The sequence below is a fragment of the Antrostomus carolinensis genome, unplaced genomic scaffold, assembly GCF_000700745.2.
Source record: "Antrostomus carolinensis isolate BGI_N321 unplaced genomic scaffold, ASM70074v2 scaffold10703, whole genome shotgun sequence".
In the NCBI taxonomy this organism is placed as follows: Eukaryota; Metazoa; Chordata; class Aves; order Caprimulgiformes; family Caprimulgidae; genus Antrostomus; species Antrostomus carolinensis.
This window is the reverse complement of record NW_010307271.1, coordinates 102743-119165: the sequence shown is the minus strand read 5'-3', so window position 1 is coordinate 119165 and position 16423 is coordinate 102743. Positions and strand designations below refer to the sequence as shown.

Here is a 16423-nt window from a genome sequence, read left to right as displayed (position 1 = left end):
CCCTTTTGACAGAACTCTATTGCTTCCCTTTCCATTTCAACTAGGTAATAAATTGCACAAATACAGAAAAATCTATGCTGAATGTCATTCAATTAATTCACTTTTCTTGGGAAAAATGCAGATTCAATGAAACTTTCCCTGTACCAACTGTACCGTGGTCACTCTTCATCCTCCCCAGGTCATGAGCCTCATCAAACACTTGCCATGCACTTGAGTAGCCCCTTTGGAATAAACAAGCATTTTCATAGATGTAAAAATGAAGCATGTGCCCAGGGACCTTCAAAACCAGGGACACTTGAGATCAGAAAAAACAGTCTTTCCTTCTGCAAGTGCCGTGCTGCAGCCTCGGGCTCGCAGAGACAGCAGGGGGAGCAGCAACACAGCAAGAAGATCAAGATGAGAAGGTTGCGGAGAAGGGAACAGGGATACTTACTGCAGCTGAAATGGGAAGGGGCAGAAACCCAGAGCTGCCATAGCTAAAACTAACGTGCCAATAGCCACACTGCTTATTTCAACAGTAGCTCAGGCAGACTTTAGAAAAGCCAGGAATAAGACCTCTGAATGCAATTCTGACTGAGGCAACATCCTTGAGCTTTGGATTTTAAGCTTTTAGAAAACAGATCTTGTGAACAACAGTTCTGCATGTCTCTGATTAATTATATGTAAGACGCTCAGATTGCTGCTGCAGTAAATGCCCCTGGAATTGTTAAATCAAGCACTGAATGATAAGAATATTTCTTAACATACTACGAAAGGTATGAAATTAATTGTCTGCCTCAGGAAAATAACTCTGAAGAAATTAAGGTTACTGTTAGTCTCAGCTTTTTCTGAAAACCAAATTACTTAGCCTAAGGGGACCTGTGACAGGACAAGGATGGAATGAAAAATAGTGGCCATTCTTATAGTACAATGAAAGTTTGTTTCGGTTTTATACCACAGTCTTTAGAGTATGTGTTAATAACTTCAGCCCCTGGTTCTCCTGCTTCTTGAATGACAAAATAATAGACTCCTTAAAAATACATAGCTGCTTCATATCTAGAAGATTAATAGATCCATTCAAAACGGGTGTACTTTCGTTTTTACCATTTATACATTCTGCATAGTGATTTATATCACTCACAGTTATCCCTCATGGTCGACATCTTCAAAATACAGAAGCATGCAAAACCTACACCTCAGAAAGTCTACCCCAGAGTAAAAAAAGGTTGTGAATTGTGGGGAGACTACAAACAAATATGGATAGAATTCCTGTTCCTAAATCCCCTTCTAATAACAAAATATCTTCTTTATGATTCTAGGGAAATGCAAGACTGTGTTGACAGCTTCCAGCCTCTTGTTGCCTGGATTGAGTGGAGCAGACTGGGGAGACAAAACACTCCTTTGTGGGCAGGGGAGATGGCTCTCACTGATCCTTTTAGGCAGTAAGGAAAATATGCTGTGGGGCTCCAGACAGAATGAGAGATAGACCTCCTCAACCAGATTTATGCAGACTGTGTTAGCAGAAGAGAAGACTGAAGGCCAGGAAAAACAACAATCATAGAAGAATGGAACAAAACTCGTGGCTCTGCAAAGCCTGATGCAGCACAAATTCCTAGGGGAAAGTATATATCGTACCCAAGATGATATTTTTCACATCCATTAGAGATATAAAATCCAAGGTAATTTCAAGAATAACCTGTTAAGTAAACACAATGAACTAACCACTGCCACAGAGCTGATCTGCAGCTCTAGCCCCAACCTTAGTGTATACAAGGCAGTTCTAGATAATGAAACAGCTGTATTTAGCAGGAGGACTGGCAGTCACTTCGGCGAGGTCGACTCCCAGAAACAGCCCTGCTTTGCTCCTTGAAGACCTCCCACTGAGTAATAAGGCAAGCTTCCATTAAAAAATATAACACAGCATCTTTCTGTTGAAAACACACAATATGATTTGCTGCACACAAAAAAAAATCTACCCTTTGCTCATTCATAGCCGATAAAGAATTGCTAGGGAAGAAGATAATGACAGGACATCAGCATGATCGGTCAACCAGACCCTGAATTTCTGGAGAATGGATGTGCCTACAGGTGATTTACACCTGCTGGCATTCTGGCCCAGCAGTGTTTCACCCCCCCTTGCTGAAAGGGGAACTACACCACTTCAAGACCAAAGAAAAAAATCTGTATGCTATAAATAAAGCATATAACAGAAATCACTGAGCTGATTTGCCTAGCCAGCCAAACTGCCAGTAATCAACAAGGACACAAATAAATGGGTCAGTGGATATTTCATACTTGACTGCTCTCTTCTACAAGAAGCTGTGGAGCTGAGACCAAAAATCTAAGATACAGCCACAATCTCACAAATAAAAGCACATACTCTTTTTTAAAAATTCACATGAATCACATTTTCGGTAATGAATCCCTGAAAAAGCACAGGGCCATAAGAAGAAAGGCTTCAGTAAAACATTGTGTTCTACAAACACCTAAACAGAGAGAAACTGATGGAGAAGATCAAAACACCTGCCTCCCAAAAGCACGCTTGGGTGCAGATCCTTGATTTCACTCTCACCTCAGGCTAAGTTATCCCAAATTAGAGCATCGACGTTGTTTAGCTTTAAACACCGTCTTAACATAGTTCTTCAGAAGCATATTTCATATGGCAACTACAGGCACTTTCAGAAGCTTCCACAAACATCAGCACATCTGCTGGTGAGCTATGGTGTTGTTTCTGTTGCTTAAAATAACTATTCCTTCCTCTTTGTCGAGGACTTAAGGTGATTCCCACCTCAACGTTTGCTGCACTTCGAAGGAAAGCAAATGTCAAGAGAGCTCTAGCTTCTGTGCTGCCTGTCACCTGAAAGACAGAGCAAAGGAGCTGACTACAGCACACTAAAACTGAATGGCAGCTGTATTGAGAGAAATCTGAAGGGAAAGGGAAGCCCTGAAGCTTAGCCCCAGTCCTGGGGAGCTATTTAAGAAGGAGGTGCTTTGGCCCACCAGACAGTTCACGTGCTCACTGCAGGACATGGAAAAAGAAGCAGCCATTCCACACCACTGCGATAACCACTAAAATCTGGCTCAGGAGAAGCTTGTAAAGGAGGACAGACATGAGTTGGGAGCAGCACAAAAGAAGTTGGGTCTACAAAGCAGCAGAGGCAGGAGGTCTGTTTTTGCCATGAAGTGTCCATCAGCCACATCCTAGGTCTTCATTTCACATGGGACCCACAGGGTTATTACTGGATAACATTAGAAGGCTAGTGCTAGGTTCTTCAGACACATTTGGCAAACCATGCACTATCGCACCCTCAGTAAAGGAGAAGGACCTCTCGAAGACCCTCAAAATAATGATGCAGAGAACTGAGAGTGGTAGAGAAACTGCTTGTTGAGACCAGCTGTTGAGACCCTGTGTTATGAAATGTGACTGCTCTGCCTTAGAAATCATGACGTCGCATAAATACAAAAGTCTCAGTTCCCAATTCTTTGCACCCAGGGCAGACACTCACTTCAGTGAAAAGGCAGGGTACAAGGACTCAGCACTCAGGGTTTCAGTGAAAAAGCACACGCAAGGACAAAAGGATGGGGCTCATGAAGAGCTGGTGTTAAGCAGGAAATGGGGGCATCTTGTGGCCAGCTATAAAAATGTAAAAGATGAGTTTGATTTTTCAGCACAAAAGCCTAATTGGGAAAAGTTCAATGAAAATTAAAAGGGAAAAAATGTCCTTCTGAAAATGTTTAATTTTAGCTGCCTTTGGGGGTTTATCCCATGTCTTACATGAGGCTGCTCTTATCAGTCCTCTTGGAGGTATTTTCAATAAGCTGTTTTCAAGCTTTCTTGTTTGCACTATTCCGCTTGCTATGAATACCACAATCCTTCAAGTCAGATTAGAGGTCCAGCTTTCTCTTTCCCCACTGTGTGTTCCCATCACCCAAACAATGACGTTTTTGCTAGATCACTTTCAGTAAGCATTTTAAGCAAAACCAGAGCAGCATCCAGAAATGTGGAAAGGCAAGCTGCACCTCCCTGACCCTTTGCAGGCAGAGATGAGTTGAGTCAGCTTGGTTCTGAGCCCAAGCAAACTATCTTTCACTGTAGATCATTTTCTCCAGCTCAGCATCATGCTAACGCACTCATGCTGCTCCTGGGTTAGGTCCAGTTTGCACCCAGACTCATCCCAGAAGCCCCTACACCAAGTGATTGCAGCAATCAGACAGACATGTCCTGAGAGAGGGCTGACTTCAACCCCAGTGAAGTGCATTAACAGCTCTCCTCCTGCTCCAGATTTTTATGCCGAATGCCAAACCAAAACCATTTCATAGTTGTCAAAACAATTATTTTGACATTTCTGAAACCTTTACTTTGGGGAGAAGACAAAGTATTTTGACATATTTAGATGCCTTTTAACTGAAAGTAAAAATTTACCTCAGCTCAGAACAGTTTGGATTATCTAGAAACTACTTCCTTTTGTCCATTCCATAAATTTTTCCTGTATTATAAATTATTCAAATAATCTAAAGCAAGCAGGTATGTGCAGTATCCTCTTCTGTTTCCAAGTACAGGGGGGCATTTAGAAGCCAGCAAGTAAGATTTGACTAAGCAGGAAGTAAGAGGAGACACAGTCCAGGAGCTTTCCTGCTATCCCCGTGCAATTCCCAACACTGCTGTCTTCCAGAGGTGATGGCTAGCAACTCACCAAGGAGGCAACCCTGCTCTGCTGCAGCCATTTCTCTTATCCCAGTACGGGTGCTTGTTCTCAGCTGGTTCAGGAAGCTAAACTAGTGGCAAACAGTTCACATTTACTAAGGATTGAGCTTTTCCCAGTTCAGTTCTCTGAACAAGGCAGCGTGGTGGGCAGGAACACCCCTTCCCACTGCAGTGTGCTGTGGGACCAGTTAGATACATTTGGCTGTAATGTCGTTCCCGACCTTTAGGTGTTTTGAATTGTCCTTGGGAGTTATTTATGCGTCTCATTAAAGACACAAGGCTCCTGTGCTCCTGGTTAATCCCAGACAGGGAGAATGCTTATCCCCTCTTTCTTCCCTGCCACACATATATCCTGTGGGCAAATCCAGAGCTAAAGGCACCTCCTGAGCAGCCTGGAAGTAAGCAATTAGTTCTGTGACTTGCTGTAGGCACAGCTCCATGATGTGACATGCATCTGGCGATGACATGTTTCACAGCCTAACCGCCTACACAATCATCCTGTATTGCTGCCATAGATTATACCCTACAGCCCCCAGAGCTCCCATGTATTATCTACCCAGTGCATTCAGACCGTAATTCCTCTCGCTTACACCATGGAAGTTACATGCAGGGATCAATGGGATTACACCAGCACACTGTAAGCGTGAATCTTACTCCTGGTAATTTCTATGTGGAACCCAATACCTTGGTTGCTCCCAGCAAATGCCAGTGCAGTGTCACCCAAGTCAGATGGGTTTTCCAAGCGACGTGGTGGCGACTGCATTAGTTTCTGCCCTTCCTCTACCTCAGGATAGGTGCGCACAGTAAGACACAGAGAAGGCTGAACAAGGGCATCTTTCAGCAGAGCTGAGTCCAGATCCTCAGCAGCTTTCTTGTTAATCTCGACAATTTCATCGCCAGCTTTCAAGCCTGCAATGCAGAAAGGAACAGGTAAGACTTGCACAGTAACGTTTCTTTTACCACAGACATCAAGGAGCTCAGCCGGCTGTTTATGAAATGCCAGACAGTGTTATGTCTAGACATAAAGTAAACATTTATGGCTGCAAATGATATTGAAATTTGATGGACTTTTGCGAGATCTGTTGTCAGGCTGGTACTCCAGTACTATCCCTAAGAGCGCGATGCCCAGGAAGTCCCTCACAACCTACCAGCAACAAGATCTCCCCTTTTCCTTCACGTCACTCTGCAAGGGAACAGCCCCTGTACAGTAAGCCACCCTACACACAACATATTGCTCATAAATAAATATATACTGAAGGACAGAGTCAGACTTCTGAGGAGCTGCACACAGGACAGGGGAAGGATGGAGTAGCTGAGCTGTCTTGATCCTTGCTTTTAACTTTCCATATAAGTGAAGACTTATTGAAAGTGGTCACCTACCCATACACCTAGGAGGAGAGAAAATGTTTCCCACTCAGCTGAGGTATATGGACTTCAGAGAGCCTCCTCTCTGACCCTGTTTGAATTGCATCCTAGTACATAGATCTTCAAAAGGCAAATTTCAGTGCCTGGGAAGCTAGTCATGGTTTTTGCCAGTGTGATTTCAGGAGTTATGTATAGCACCAGTGCCCGAGGGAAAAGGGGCTCTGCAGAGGAAACAGCTGACTCCCGCTTGCCTCAGGGGTGATGCAGCAATGCCAACAGGTGACGTGCAGCCTTCTGAGGTGCTGCGGGAAACCTGACCTTCTCCTCAGCCAGTCAGGCCCACTCTCCAACTAAAACCAGCAAGCTGGACCAGGGTTTAGTCCCAAATAATTGTTGGGGTTGGGCAGGCAGCAGCACACCAGGGCATGCCGTTGCTGACAGCCCCAGTCATCAGGGCTGCTCCTGCCGCTGCAGGTTTTGTCTCCAGTTGAGGGTGACGCTGGTGGTCCCCGGCAGACTTCCCCCCACAGGAGCTGGCCCTCCAGGCACGGCCAGTGGGAACGCACACTGTGCAACAGCCACGAGGCTGCCAGTGGGACTGCTGCAGCATCTCAGTCACCATCCTGGCATTTACTGGGATGGAGGCTGGAACTGACAGGGCCGAAAGAGCTGCTCTGTGTCCTCGTGACACATAGTCCTCTGGCTGGGTGATCAAGCGAAGGACAAGTCCACTCTTAAGCCCGGATGGAAGCCTGACTCGATGAGCTTAAGCTGCAAGCAGAGCTGAGCTGCATCCTCCTGCAAAAAGATTACCTACCCGCATTCAAGAAAGAAAACGTGGAAGGGAGGAGGCTAAAGAGCTTCAGTCTCCTTTAGGAAAACTGAGATCTTCCTAAATGCATGTAATTGTGCCCAGAAACTGTAGTGTTGTCTGCAGTTTTGGAGAGAATAAAATGAACTAGATAGAACAGCTACAATGTAAATGGACCATAAAATCATATTTGAAACAAGGACAAAACAAGGCAAGTCAAGCATTTTTGCATTATTTCATTTATTCTACTTAGTGATGCCATGTCATAAAAGTAGCACATTAATATGCCTGCAACCATAAACATCATATCTGGGGCTTCATTTACTCTTTGTAATCCTCATTTTGAATCATCTGGGATAAAGCATCATGTCTATCTCAATACAATCAAGCATCTCCAATTCCAACAACAGTCTAGCATACCAACAGAAAAAAATAAAAAGCTAAGTCATAAAAATTATTAGGACAAAATAAAATTTAAGTTTTCTAATTGGAGAAAAGATTGAAAATGAAACATTGTATCTCTTAGACTTACTATAGGCAGTGCAGTCAAATGTAAACGTGAATGTAAATAATGGGTTTTGAAGAGCGTTTTCCTCCCTGCATTTTGCTAACTATGGGTATCTTGTCGTAATAGCCTGCCAATATTCTGTTCTGACAGAATTGGCTTTTTATATCAATTCTCATGAGCAACATATCACTGAAAGCATGTTTTAGCGCTTCAGCCCCACAGGAGGCAGTCTGTGTTCACAGATTCATTTAAATTGTTGCAGGAACATTTTCCAAAAGCAAAATAAGGAAGCCCTGCTAACTCCCCTCCACCCCCCAATATTCTCTTTGCTCCCCACAAGAAGCCCGCAGTTTTATTTCCCTGGTGCAGGCTGGCAGAGAGCCACCCGCCAGCCCCCACTCAGGGCTTTTGGCAGAATCGCCATCCTGTCAGCCAGGGAATTGCATGGGGCTGAGGTGAGATGAGGAGAGAAAGATAGACTTTTCAAGCTCAAGAGACATGCAACAATGTCCAGAACCACCTATGAGGTTTTCCTAAGCTAGCACTAAAGGTTACAGCTGAGTGAAACTCCAGGCTCCCTGCAGCCAGAACTGCTCTCCCTCCCCTGCCCTCTGTTTCTTCCTCCCGTGTTTCTGTCTGCACAGTCTTGTCCCTCCACTGTGCCACTTCTGCCACTTGCTTCAGTACAACACAAGCCAACTCCATTTGCTAGCAGGGCAGAAAACCAGCCACACATTTCTGCCATGGCAGTTTTCTATCAAGACAGTGAGCTGAATCTGCTCGCCAAAGGGCTGGAGCAGCTGGGGGAAGACCAGCCCCCATTGCTTTTGGCAACAGTAAACTGTTGAATAAGCTCTGCAAGACCATTTAACCACTCTCCAAGAGAACTCTGAAGGTGTTTTTGAGGACTCTGCATACACTGATAAGTAGTGAAGAGATGAGGGTCTTCTCACTCTTCATGCTCCCTGTGTTGTATTTTAAAATCTGTTTAGGTTTCAGCTGCCCAGCTCCCTGGCCAGCCCATACCATGACTACATGAGCAGCAGTGCTGGCACATTGGAAAGGGCAAGGAATGGGAAAAGCAGTAAGGGCATGGCAGCGTCGGCATTGACCTCAGCTTGGGTAAGCTGCAGTCAAACTGTATCCTGCTCTGCCCTGGGACAAGCCCAGCAGCCTATTTATTTCTGTGGGTTTCTGGTCCAAGTGTTGCCATGCTTCCTGCAAAGGCTGGAAGCAAAATTAGAGGCAGTAATCCCAGCCACAGAGAGCACTATGATGACTTCTACTGTACCCATTTATCTTGCAGCGACTGACTTGAGAGGACCTCTGCTCCTCTTTCTAGCTGACCCTGCTACATATATAGCAACTCAAAATTAAAAGAAGTTGACTATATAGCATAGCTGATCCCAAGAGCAGAACAGCCATGTAATCAGTACCTCAGATCCTTCTCAAAAGACTATGATCTCTTTTGGACTGGGACCCTGCTTTGGTGTATTCATAAAGCTCCCATCCCAACAAGCTAATGGTCTATGCCAGGATTAAACAAACAATAACAAAAGCAGTTTAAAAAGCATTTTACCTTTCTTGAAAGCTAGGCCTGTCTCTTTGACGCCATTCACATACAGCCGACGAATCCCTTCTTCTTCCACAGAGGACAGAGAGAAACCTGGGGAGATACCCAGTGAGACGGTTAGAAAAAGCCAACCACTTCCAGCATGTCCTAACAACTGCATGTATTACAGGTAAGGCTCTGCCATCCCTGCGGTGAGCAGTCAGGAATTCCTCCATTCTCCTTTCCCATCAACCTTTACAAACATAAAGGGAAAGTTAAAAAACAAAAGTGGCTTTAACAAAAACCTGCACTGAATTTCTGAATTCATACATAAATCATCTTCAGCTTTATTTAAGCATACCACAGCTGCAAAATATTGGAACAGCCTTCCAATTCTTTGGCCACAAAAGGTCACTTCAAGAAGTTTTGCTATGTGCAGACAAAAGCTGAACAGAGATGTGGTTTTGTGACCCAAACTGACAAAAGCCAGGAAATGGAAAGCTACGGCTGACATGCCATCCTGAGCTCAGACAAGGCACAAAAGCGCCTGCTAAAGCTGAACGTCAGCTTTTACTTTTCACATTCCTGGACTGGACAAGTTTGTAAAAATGCTGCTTCCTCTTCTCCTCCTTTTATTCTCAGCTGCTCCTGGCATAACCTGTTATTTGCCAAGTCTCAGCTCAGTGCACATTTTATAGCTACATTAGAGACCCACAGACCAACCTTATAATGGAAGTACTGACACAGCCTTAATTTAAACGCTGCAAATGGTACTGTTAGGTTTCGTTGTGGTGATTTTCCTGCCATTTGTGTTTGACAGTGTGTAAGATAACAGTGTGTAAAGGAAATACAATGTGGTTAGTTAAATAGGGTTTATTTATTTACTGTTGAGTTATCTAAAGCAGAACATTTGCCTTTCTGAAACTTCATTACTCCCTAAATGGGTTTAGGCATCCATTTGCTCTCTCTTTTTGTAATTAGAAAAACACAAACCTCTGGGGGGACACGTTTGTTTGACATGGAATCAGCCACCAGCCAAGAGGAAGCAGATGTGCTGGGAGCCTATTCTGACTTTAGGACTCCCTTCAAGTTGGTGCTTATGGATGAGAAGTTATTTTTTCATCCAACATTTAAAAACAAAGAAAGGAGGGGGAAGAATGTGGCAGCCTAGAAGTGAGGAGCATATGGCCCTTCATGACTTACTGAGCTACTTGGAATCTGTATGTGAGCTCCTCAGCCTGAATAAAATCAAATTTATGAAACTCACTCAACACACCAACTTTGGCAGAGAGAAAAACTCTCGACTAAACAAAAGAGCAACTGTAAAAAAATAGTAGCTATTGGCTGTTGTCACTGCCAAGCATACCTGGAAAACTCTTAATCAGAAGCACAGTGGAGCATGCCCAAAACTGCAGGTTGAGTAAGCACAAATTATCAGGTACTAATACCATCACCCTTTTGCAACTGAAATGCTGTTTTGTAGCCAGCTACCACACATTTAAAACAAGGCTGAGTTTCATCTCAGGTTCTAGCTGTGGCTAACTGTGAAGAGATTAGCACACCCTAGCACTCCCAAGCTCCCATTCTCCTGCATGAGAAGACCTCTGTCTCCTCCAATCTGTCAGGACTAAGGGCAGTTGTAGTTGCTTTTGACTTTGGTTTTAATTAAAAAAAAATCCAGAATGGAATGGGTGGAAGGAGCATTGTCATCACCTTTAAGAGATGAGAGACAGGCAACTAGCAACAGGCTTGAAATGGTCATCTCACAATACATTTAACCCCTCCACAGACAGGGTTTTTGACCATACCCTGAGTATGGATAAAAAGCTTTATTTTCATAGTTGTAATATGGCTGGATCCAGTAAACAATTTGAAGCAGCATTCCTGTCCCACTGCAGTTACGGTGCCAGTGTTGTCACTGCCATACAGTAAAGCAGAGCAGGAAACTCATCCACATGGGAAATACCTCAGTCAAGTGTGTGTGTGTGTGTGTGTATATATATATATATATATACTTGCACATATATCTACACACTTGCATATATGCATAAACATGTCTGTGTAGTTTGTATATACACATGTATAATACGAATGTAGAGTTTCCATCTGGCCGAATTGTGCAGGTGTTGCACACAAACACATGCACTAGCATTGCCTGAGAGGAAGGGCAGGAGTGGGTGGCAGTGACAGTGATTGCATAAGCTGGCATCACTGCCAAAAAGATTATTATCAAACTGTGCGTGGATTCTGAAACACAGGTGTGAAGAGATGGGTGGTGACCCAGACGGAGCCTTTTCCTCACTGCAAAGTGATGATGACAGGAGAACAAAAGACTACATCTATAAGTGCACAAGGCCTCACCGAACCAGCACAATACCTGAACAAATCTGCCTCCAGAAAATTAACTTGGCCCCCTGAGATATCCAGTTGCTAACAAAAATGCCAGTATGCTCCTGGTATATACAGGAGCTGTAAGCAATAGGTTCTTACTGCTGGTGCAACCTGATTGCTGCCCACACAACCTTCGCAAAGAGGCTGGTACCAGTAAAAGAAGCAAGAACGTATGTGCCCAGGCATCAGCAACAGCATCACACTGACAGATCTAATGCTGGCAAGGTCCAACACACTGGCCAGACACTCCAGGAGTGCCTCTTATCACAGGTACACTGGTGGGAGTAGGAACACTACGAAATGTTCCCAGGTGAGGTTTCCCTGAAACGCTCTGCTCCATTCTCATTACATCACTTGAACTCATGGTGCGCTCAGGTACGACGGTGAAGCTGCTCCAAAAGCTTGCTAACGCTTGCAGGGGCAGCTCTGCCCCCTCCCCAGCACCAGGATCCTTTAGCTGGCCCAAAATAACTTGCAAAGCCAGCAGGCAGCTATTCACTTCTTTATTATCTTACCTTTCTGCTAGGCTAGGAACTGGCCTGTCTAATTGCACCCTTAGTGAAAGCATTTCACCTCTCTGTCTTTGATACTATGTCTGTTAAATGGAGATAACAGCACTAAATCTACATTGTCGGGATTCATGAATAGCTGCTTGTGAAGTATCTTGAAAATTCAAGGTGATTTACAAGTAGTATTATTATTGCTATAGCTGGAATGCTAGCAACAGTAACAGGTAACGTCACTAATGATTTTCATTGCCGCATCTATTTTCAAAATGAAGACTTTTTCCAGTTCTTCTGGAGGAATCAAGGCACAGGGAATTTGGACACATGTTTTTTAAATGGGCAAGAATTATGAGGCTTGATCAAAGCTGCACAGAAAAAAACAAGTAATCATCAGAATTAGAAGTCCCTTAGCGCTGTAGACATTTGGTTTGGTACTGGCTCCCAACCCTTTTCCCAGCACTTGTTGAAGCCCCTGTGAGGGGCTAAGAGTCCAGTGCTGCCCAGCTGACTGCAAACCAATCTCAAAGGCAGCCCCGCTCACACAAACACTTATGACCATTGGAGACTGTGTGGTCACGTCACTGATATATGGTTTGGGTTTTTTTTCAAAACAAAAACAGTAGCAAGAACCCTTAAGCAACCCTGTTAAAAAGATTCTATGCCAAAATTTTAAAGCTGTGATCTTTGTGTCACCATAGCTCGTGAATGTGCCGTAGCTTTCTCTCTGGATTGTAAAAGTATGTATTGGCAATGCTAATTCTGTAAAGAGACTAAAAGAACTAAAAACTCAAATGTACCTAATGTACAGGATGGGAAAGTATCTCAGGAGGAACCCTAGCCTTCCCCAGCACCAAGAAAGGATCAACACTTTACCTCTGCTCCCCTGCACACATGTATTTCAGCACATGCTTCTCACTGTATGAACACACAGTATTGTTTCTATGAGACACATACAGACTACAGAAATTCTGCTGCCATTTAGAGTTAAAGTTAGTTTTGCATTTTTCTTTCAATGAGAAAGCTTTTTTGGGGTGCATTTAGCATTCACTCCCTACAGGGTCGGAGCCACTGAACAGATACATCCCATGTGTGACACAGGACATGACAGTGCATTTCATGGTCTTTTCCATTTATCATTTTTAAAAAGAGAAGAAAAAAAAATAAGCATTAAATGCCATGATACCCCTAACTCTTGCAGTGCTCTCAGGCACAGCATAATTATTGAATCTGGGGCCATCACTGTGCTGGTTAATATTTCTCTCTTAGGCCTTCAATATTGAAACTGCAGTCAGTACCACTGCTTTGTAGCAGAGCTCAATATTCAAATGGCCTGCAGCTGTATATTAAGCAGTTTGGGGATTCAGAATTATTCTATTCATTAAAACAGAATATTTAGATAAACAGTCAAAAGATGCAGATTGGCTTCCCGCAGGGCAAGTTGCACAAATAACTTTAAAATACACCACAGAATTATAATTGCCAGACCAAAGGGCAAACTCACCAGGCTGGAGGTCTGCAACTTGAAATACTTGAAAGCTAAGAAATATGACCACCCCCAGGTAAAGATTTAGGGATTTTGCTGAAATTACATAGGGAGGACTTCCTCTGGTTTATGTTTTATACACAGATCTGTACGACGTGTCAGATTCTGGCTCCAGAAGTCCACAGGGCACCCTCGAGGGCTGGGTGTGCACTGGAGCCAGGCTCCTCCAGCCATGGGAACATCGAGGTGAGACAGGCACCCACCTTATGTGCCCACAGCAGGTGGGGAAAGGGGCCAAGCAGCCTCTCCGGGACAGCTGCCCAGCTGCAGACATCAAGATGCCTCCTACCCACAGTAATGCTCCTGGCTGCATCCCTGCCATCTCACTTGGTGGAAGAGGTGAGGAGTGGGAGAGCCTGCTAGCAGCAGCAAGCCACAGGGGCAGCCCTCTCTCAAGTCCCACTGCAGGGTCTCCATGAACGTCACGATGCTGGCGTTCACGTAAGATGTGAGAACTGGCAAAGGATGCTGTTTTCTGCTGGAGCTCAGTTGCATAACCTCTGTAGGTGGTGTTTTGAGAAATGACAAGAACAAGAACACATTCGTCCTTTCTGCCACCGTAGCTCTCATCAAAGAGCTGCACATCCTATAGCTCAAGCACCAGGAAACACAGCGTTCAGTGCACTACAAATAAAATCATCCTACTTCAGGGCAGGAGAGCGAGCTTTCTGTGGACAGCACAGGAATCAGATGTGCTTTTCTTGTTGTGTTCACCAGGCCTTTCAGGTATATCAATGAAGAGCAAGCAAGAACCTGCACACACTAGAACTGACTTGGTAGAAAAGTAAAAACAAATCAAGGAGAGAAACTCACCATAAATATCAGAGGATGCATCAGACTTCTCTATTTGAATGTGCTGTGTAATTTTCTGGCAGATTTCTATTTCTTTGTACAGCTGAATAGAAAAAAAAAACCACAAAAATATGTTTCTGTGGGAGGACACATCAATGGTAATAATTTTGAACAGATTTTTTTTTAATTACAGGCAGAAGAAATGGACTGTGGTCATTATTCATCAAACAGTTTCTCTCCACATGTGTGAGATGTATTAGTAGCATCACTATGCTTTACTGTTTGAACAGTTAAAGAGGAGGAAGCAGTGTTTTACTGCTGCCAACATACTAGCAAGGATACATCTCTTTCACTCTGTCAATACCATTTTGAGTGCACAAGAAACAGTTTCTATTCCTGTTTTCATATATTATAGTTAGTTATCATTTAACATTTTTATATTATTTTGCTTAAGATATTGCAGGAATTCAATTATTCAATAGTATTAAAATAATAAGGAGGGATTTTGTTTCTTAAATTCATTTCTTAATCATTAGAAGACTATCAGATTTGATATGCAGCTCTTTCTTAGCATAAAATTTCATCTTTAACACATTTATGTTTATTTGTACTAAGAAATGCCCCCAAGTCTTTGAAATGGTCATTAACATCCTTCCTGGGAGACCAGCACAAATTCACACTTAGGTAATAACCCAGCAGCCTACGCATGGAGGTGCAATTCACTCTGCCTTTTAGGAGCCAAGCAACACCTCAGCAGGGCTACACTCCTCCACCACAGCTCACACATTTTGTGCTTTTAAATCACTTCTGTTATCCTGTCTTGTGTGGCTCGCTACTGTACCCAGGTCCTGCCCCAAGCTTTGAACAAAGGGCCTGTCACCCCACTGAGGCAGGGAAACTCCGCTTTTCCAGACAAAGTCACCCAGATCAGGTATTTAAAGGCTCTGAGCTGACATCTTTGGGAGTCAGCCCTGACTTACTCCCTGTAGAACAACCTTGACACTCTGGAAAACTCTGGCTCAGCCAAGGTTTGAAGCTGTTTTTTCCTTCACACAGGCTAGCACTTAAGTAACAAGCCATCCTTTTGTCTTTGGAAAAAATCATGCCCACAGGTGAATAATAGCCCACAGGTAAATACTAATTTTGTTTACATGCTGGTATGACTGTGTAAAAAAAAGCAATTCACAATAATTAGCATTTTGAAACTAAATGGCATCAGTGTTTAGACTGAAGTACCAAAACCCTTTCTTTAAAAAGGAAGAGTAACTCAGTAAAGAGTTTCTTTAATAAAAATATATTTTTATCTCTTGCTTATATCAATGCTTACACACCTGTTTAATTGCAAATATTTGGTATTAAAGAACAGTTATATACCCACTTAAATGATTGTATATAGTAAAATAAAATGGAAAAATAAATATAGATGCCATGCTAGCAGTATTTTTAAAATGCAGTTTTCAAATACTGGAACATATTATTCAGAACCTGAAAATGAGCCAAATTACATTTACAAAAATGTCAGCTAGATTTCAGCAAGAGTTTTAAAAAGAGAAAGAAAAAAGGAGCAAAAATCACAGTATTTTCAGCCCAGAACTTGAGTCTGATCCGTGCGGTTGTCTAAACTGAGCATGCAGGACCAGAACCAAGGAGGACAGCCGACATGCTCTCGCAGGAATACAGGAGCCACGCGCTGCCTGCATCCCAAATCGCCTTTTCAGGCAAGAACCTCTGTTGAGCAGGAGGCAAATGACTGGGAGGCACAGACTGCAGCTGAGCTGCCCAAACCAGAGAGCCAGTCTGACAGCAGCCCTGAGGTGCTGCTCACATTTCTGTGCCCCGTGGACCCACTGCCCCAACACCAAAGGCAGGCAGCATATTTTGGTTGCTGCTACTATTACTACTATTACTACTACTATTACTATTATTATTTTATCAAGATTTTCTCTTCCTTGCCCCCCTTTTGACTCTATCACTTTTGGTCTTGTCCCAGCACCCTTTCCCAGGGCTACTTCTTCCAGCAGTCCCAATGCCTTCACTCTAGCTTCATGCCACTGGCAAAATTTTCAGGAAGGCCTCTGGTCCCGTGCTTCCGTCTAAAATGCCATCTTACCCAAAGTAAAAAGTCTGGCATGTCAAGCTTCAGCCAAAACACTCCAACACTTCGTTTACAATAAAAGGTGCTTAAAAGTATAACTGCCTGGTACAGCACCTAATGCTAAATACTCTCCCCTGAGCTTTTAGTGACATTCTTAACACTTAATAAACTGAGCT

General features: G+C 43.5%; 1 protein-coding gene across 1 annotated transcript in view; it reads right to left on the bottom strand.

Moving 5' to 3' along the window:
- LOC104522948 (T cell lymphoma invasion and metastasis 1) overlaps positions 1-16423 on the bottom strand; it is an 88612-nt gene that overhangs the window by 28383 nt on the left and 43806 nt on the right. Inside the window, 3 exon segments of the mRNA XM_029084351.1 lie at positions 5369-5593; positions 8948-9034; positions 14174-14255. Of these exon segments, the coding sequence (XP_028940184.1) occupies positions 5369-5593; positions 8948-9034; positions 14174-14255 (394 nt within the window).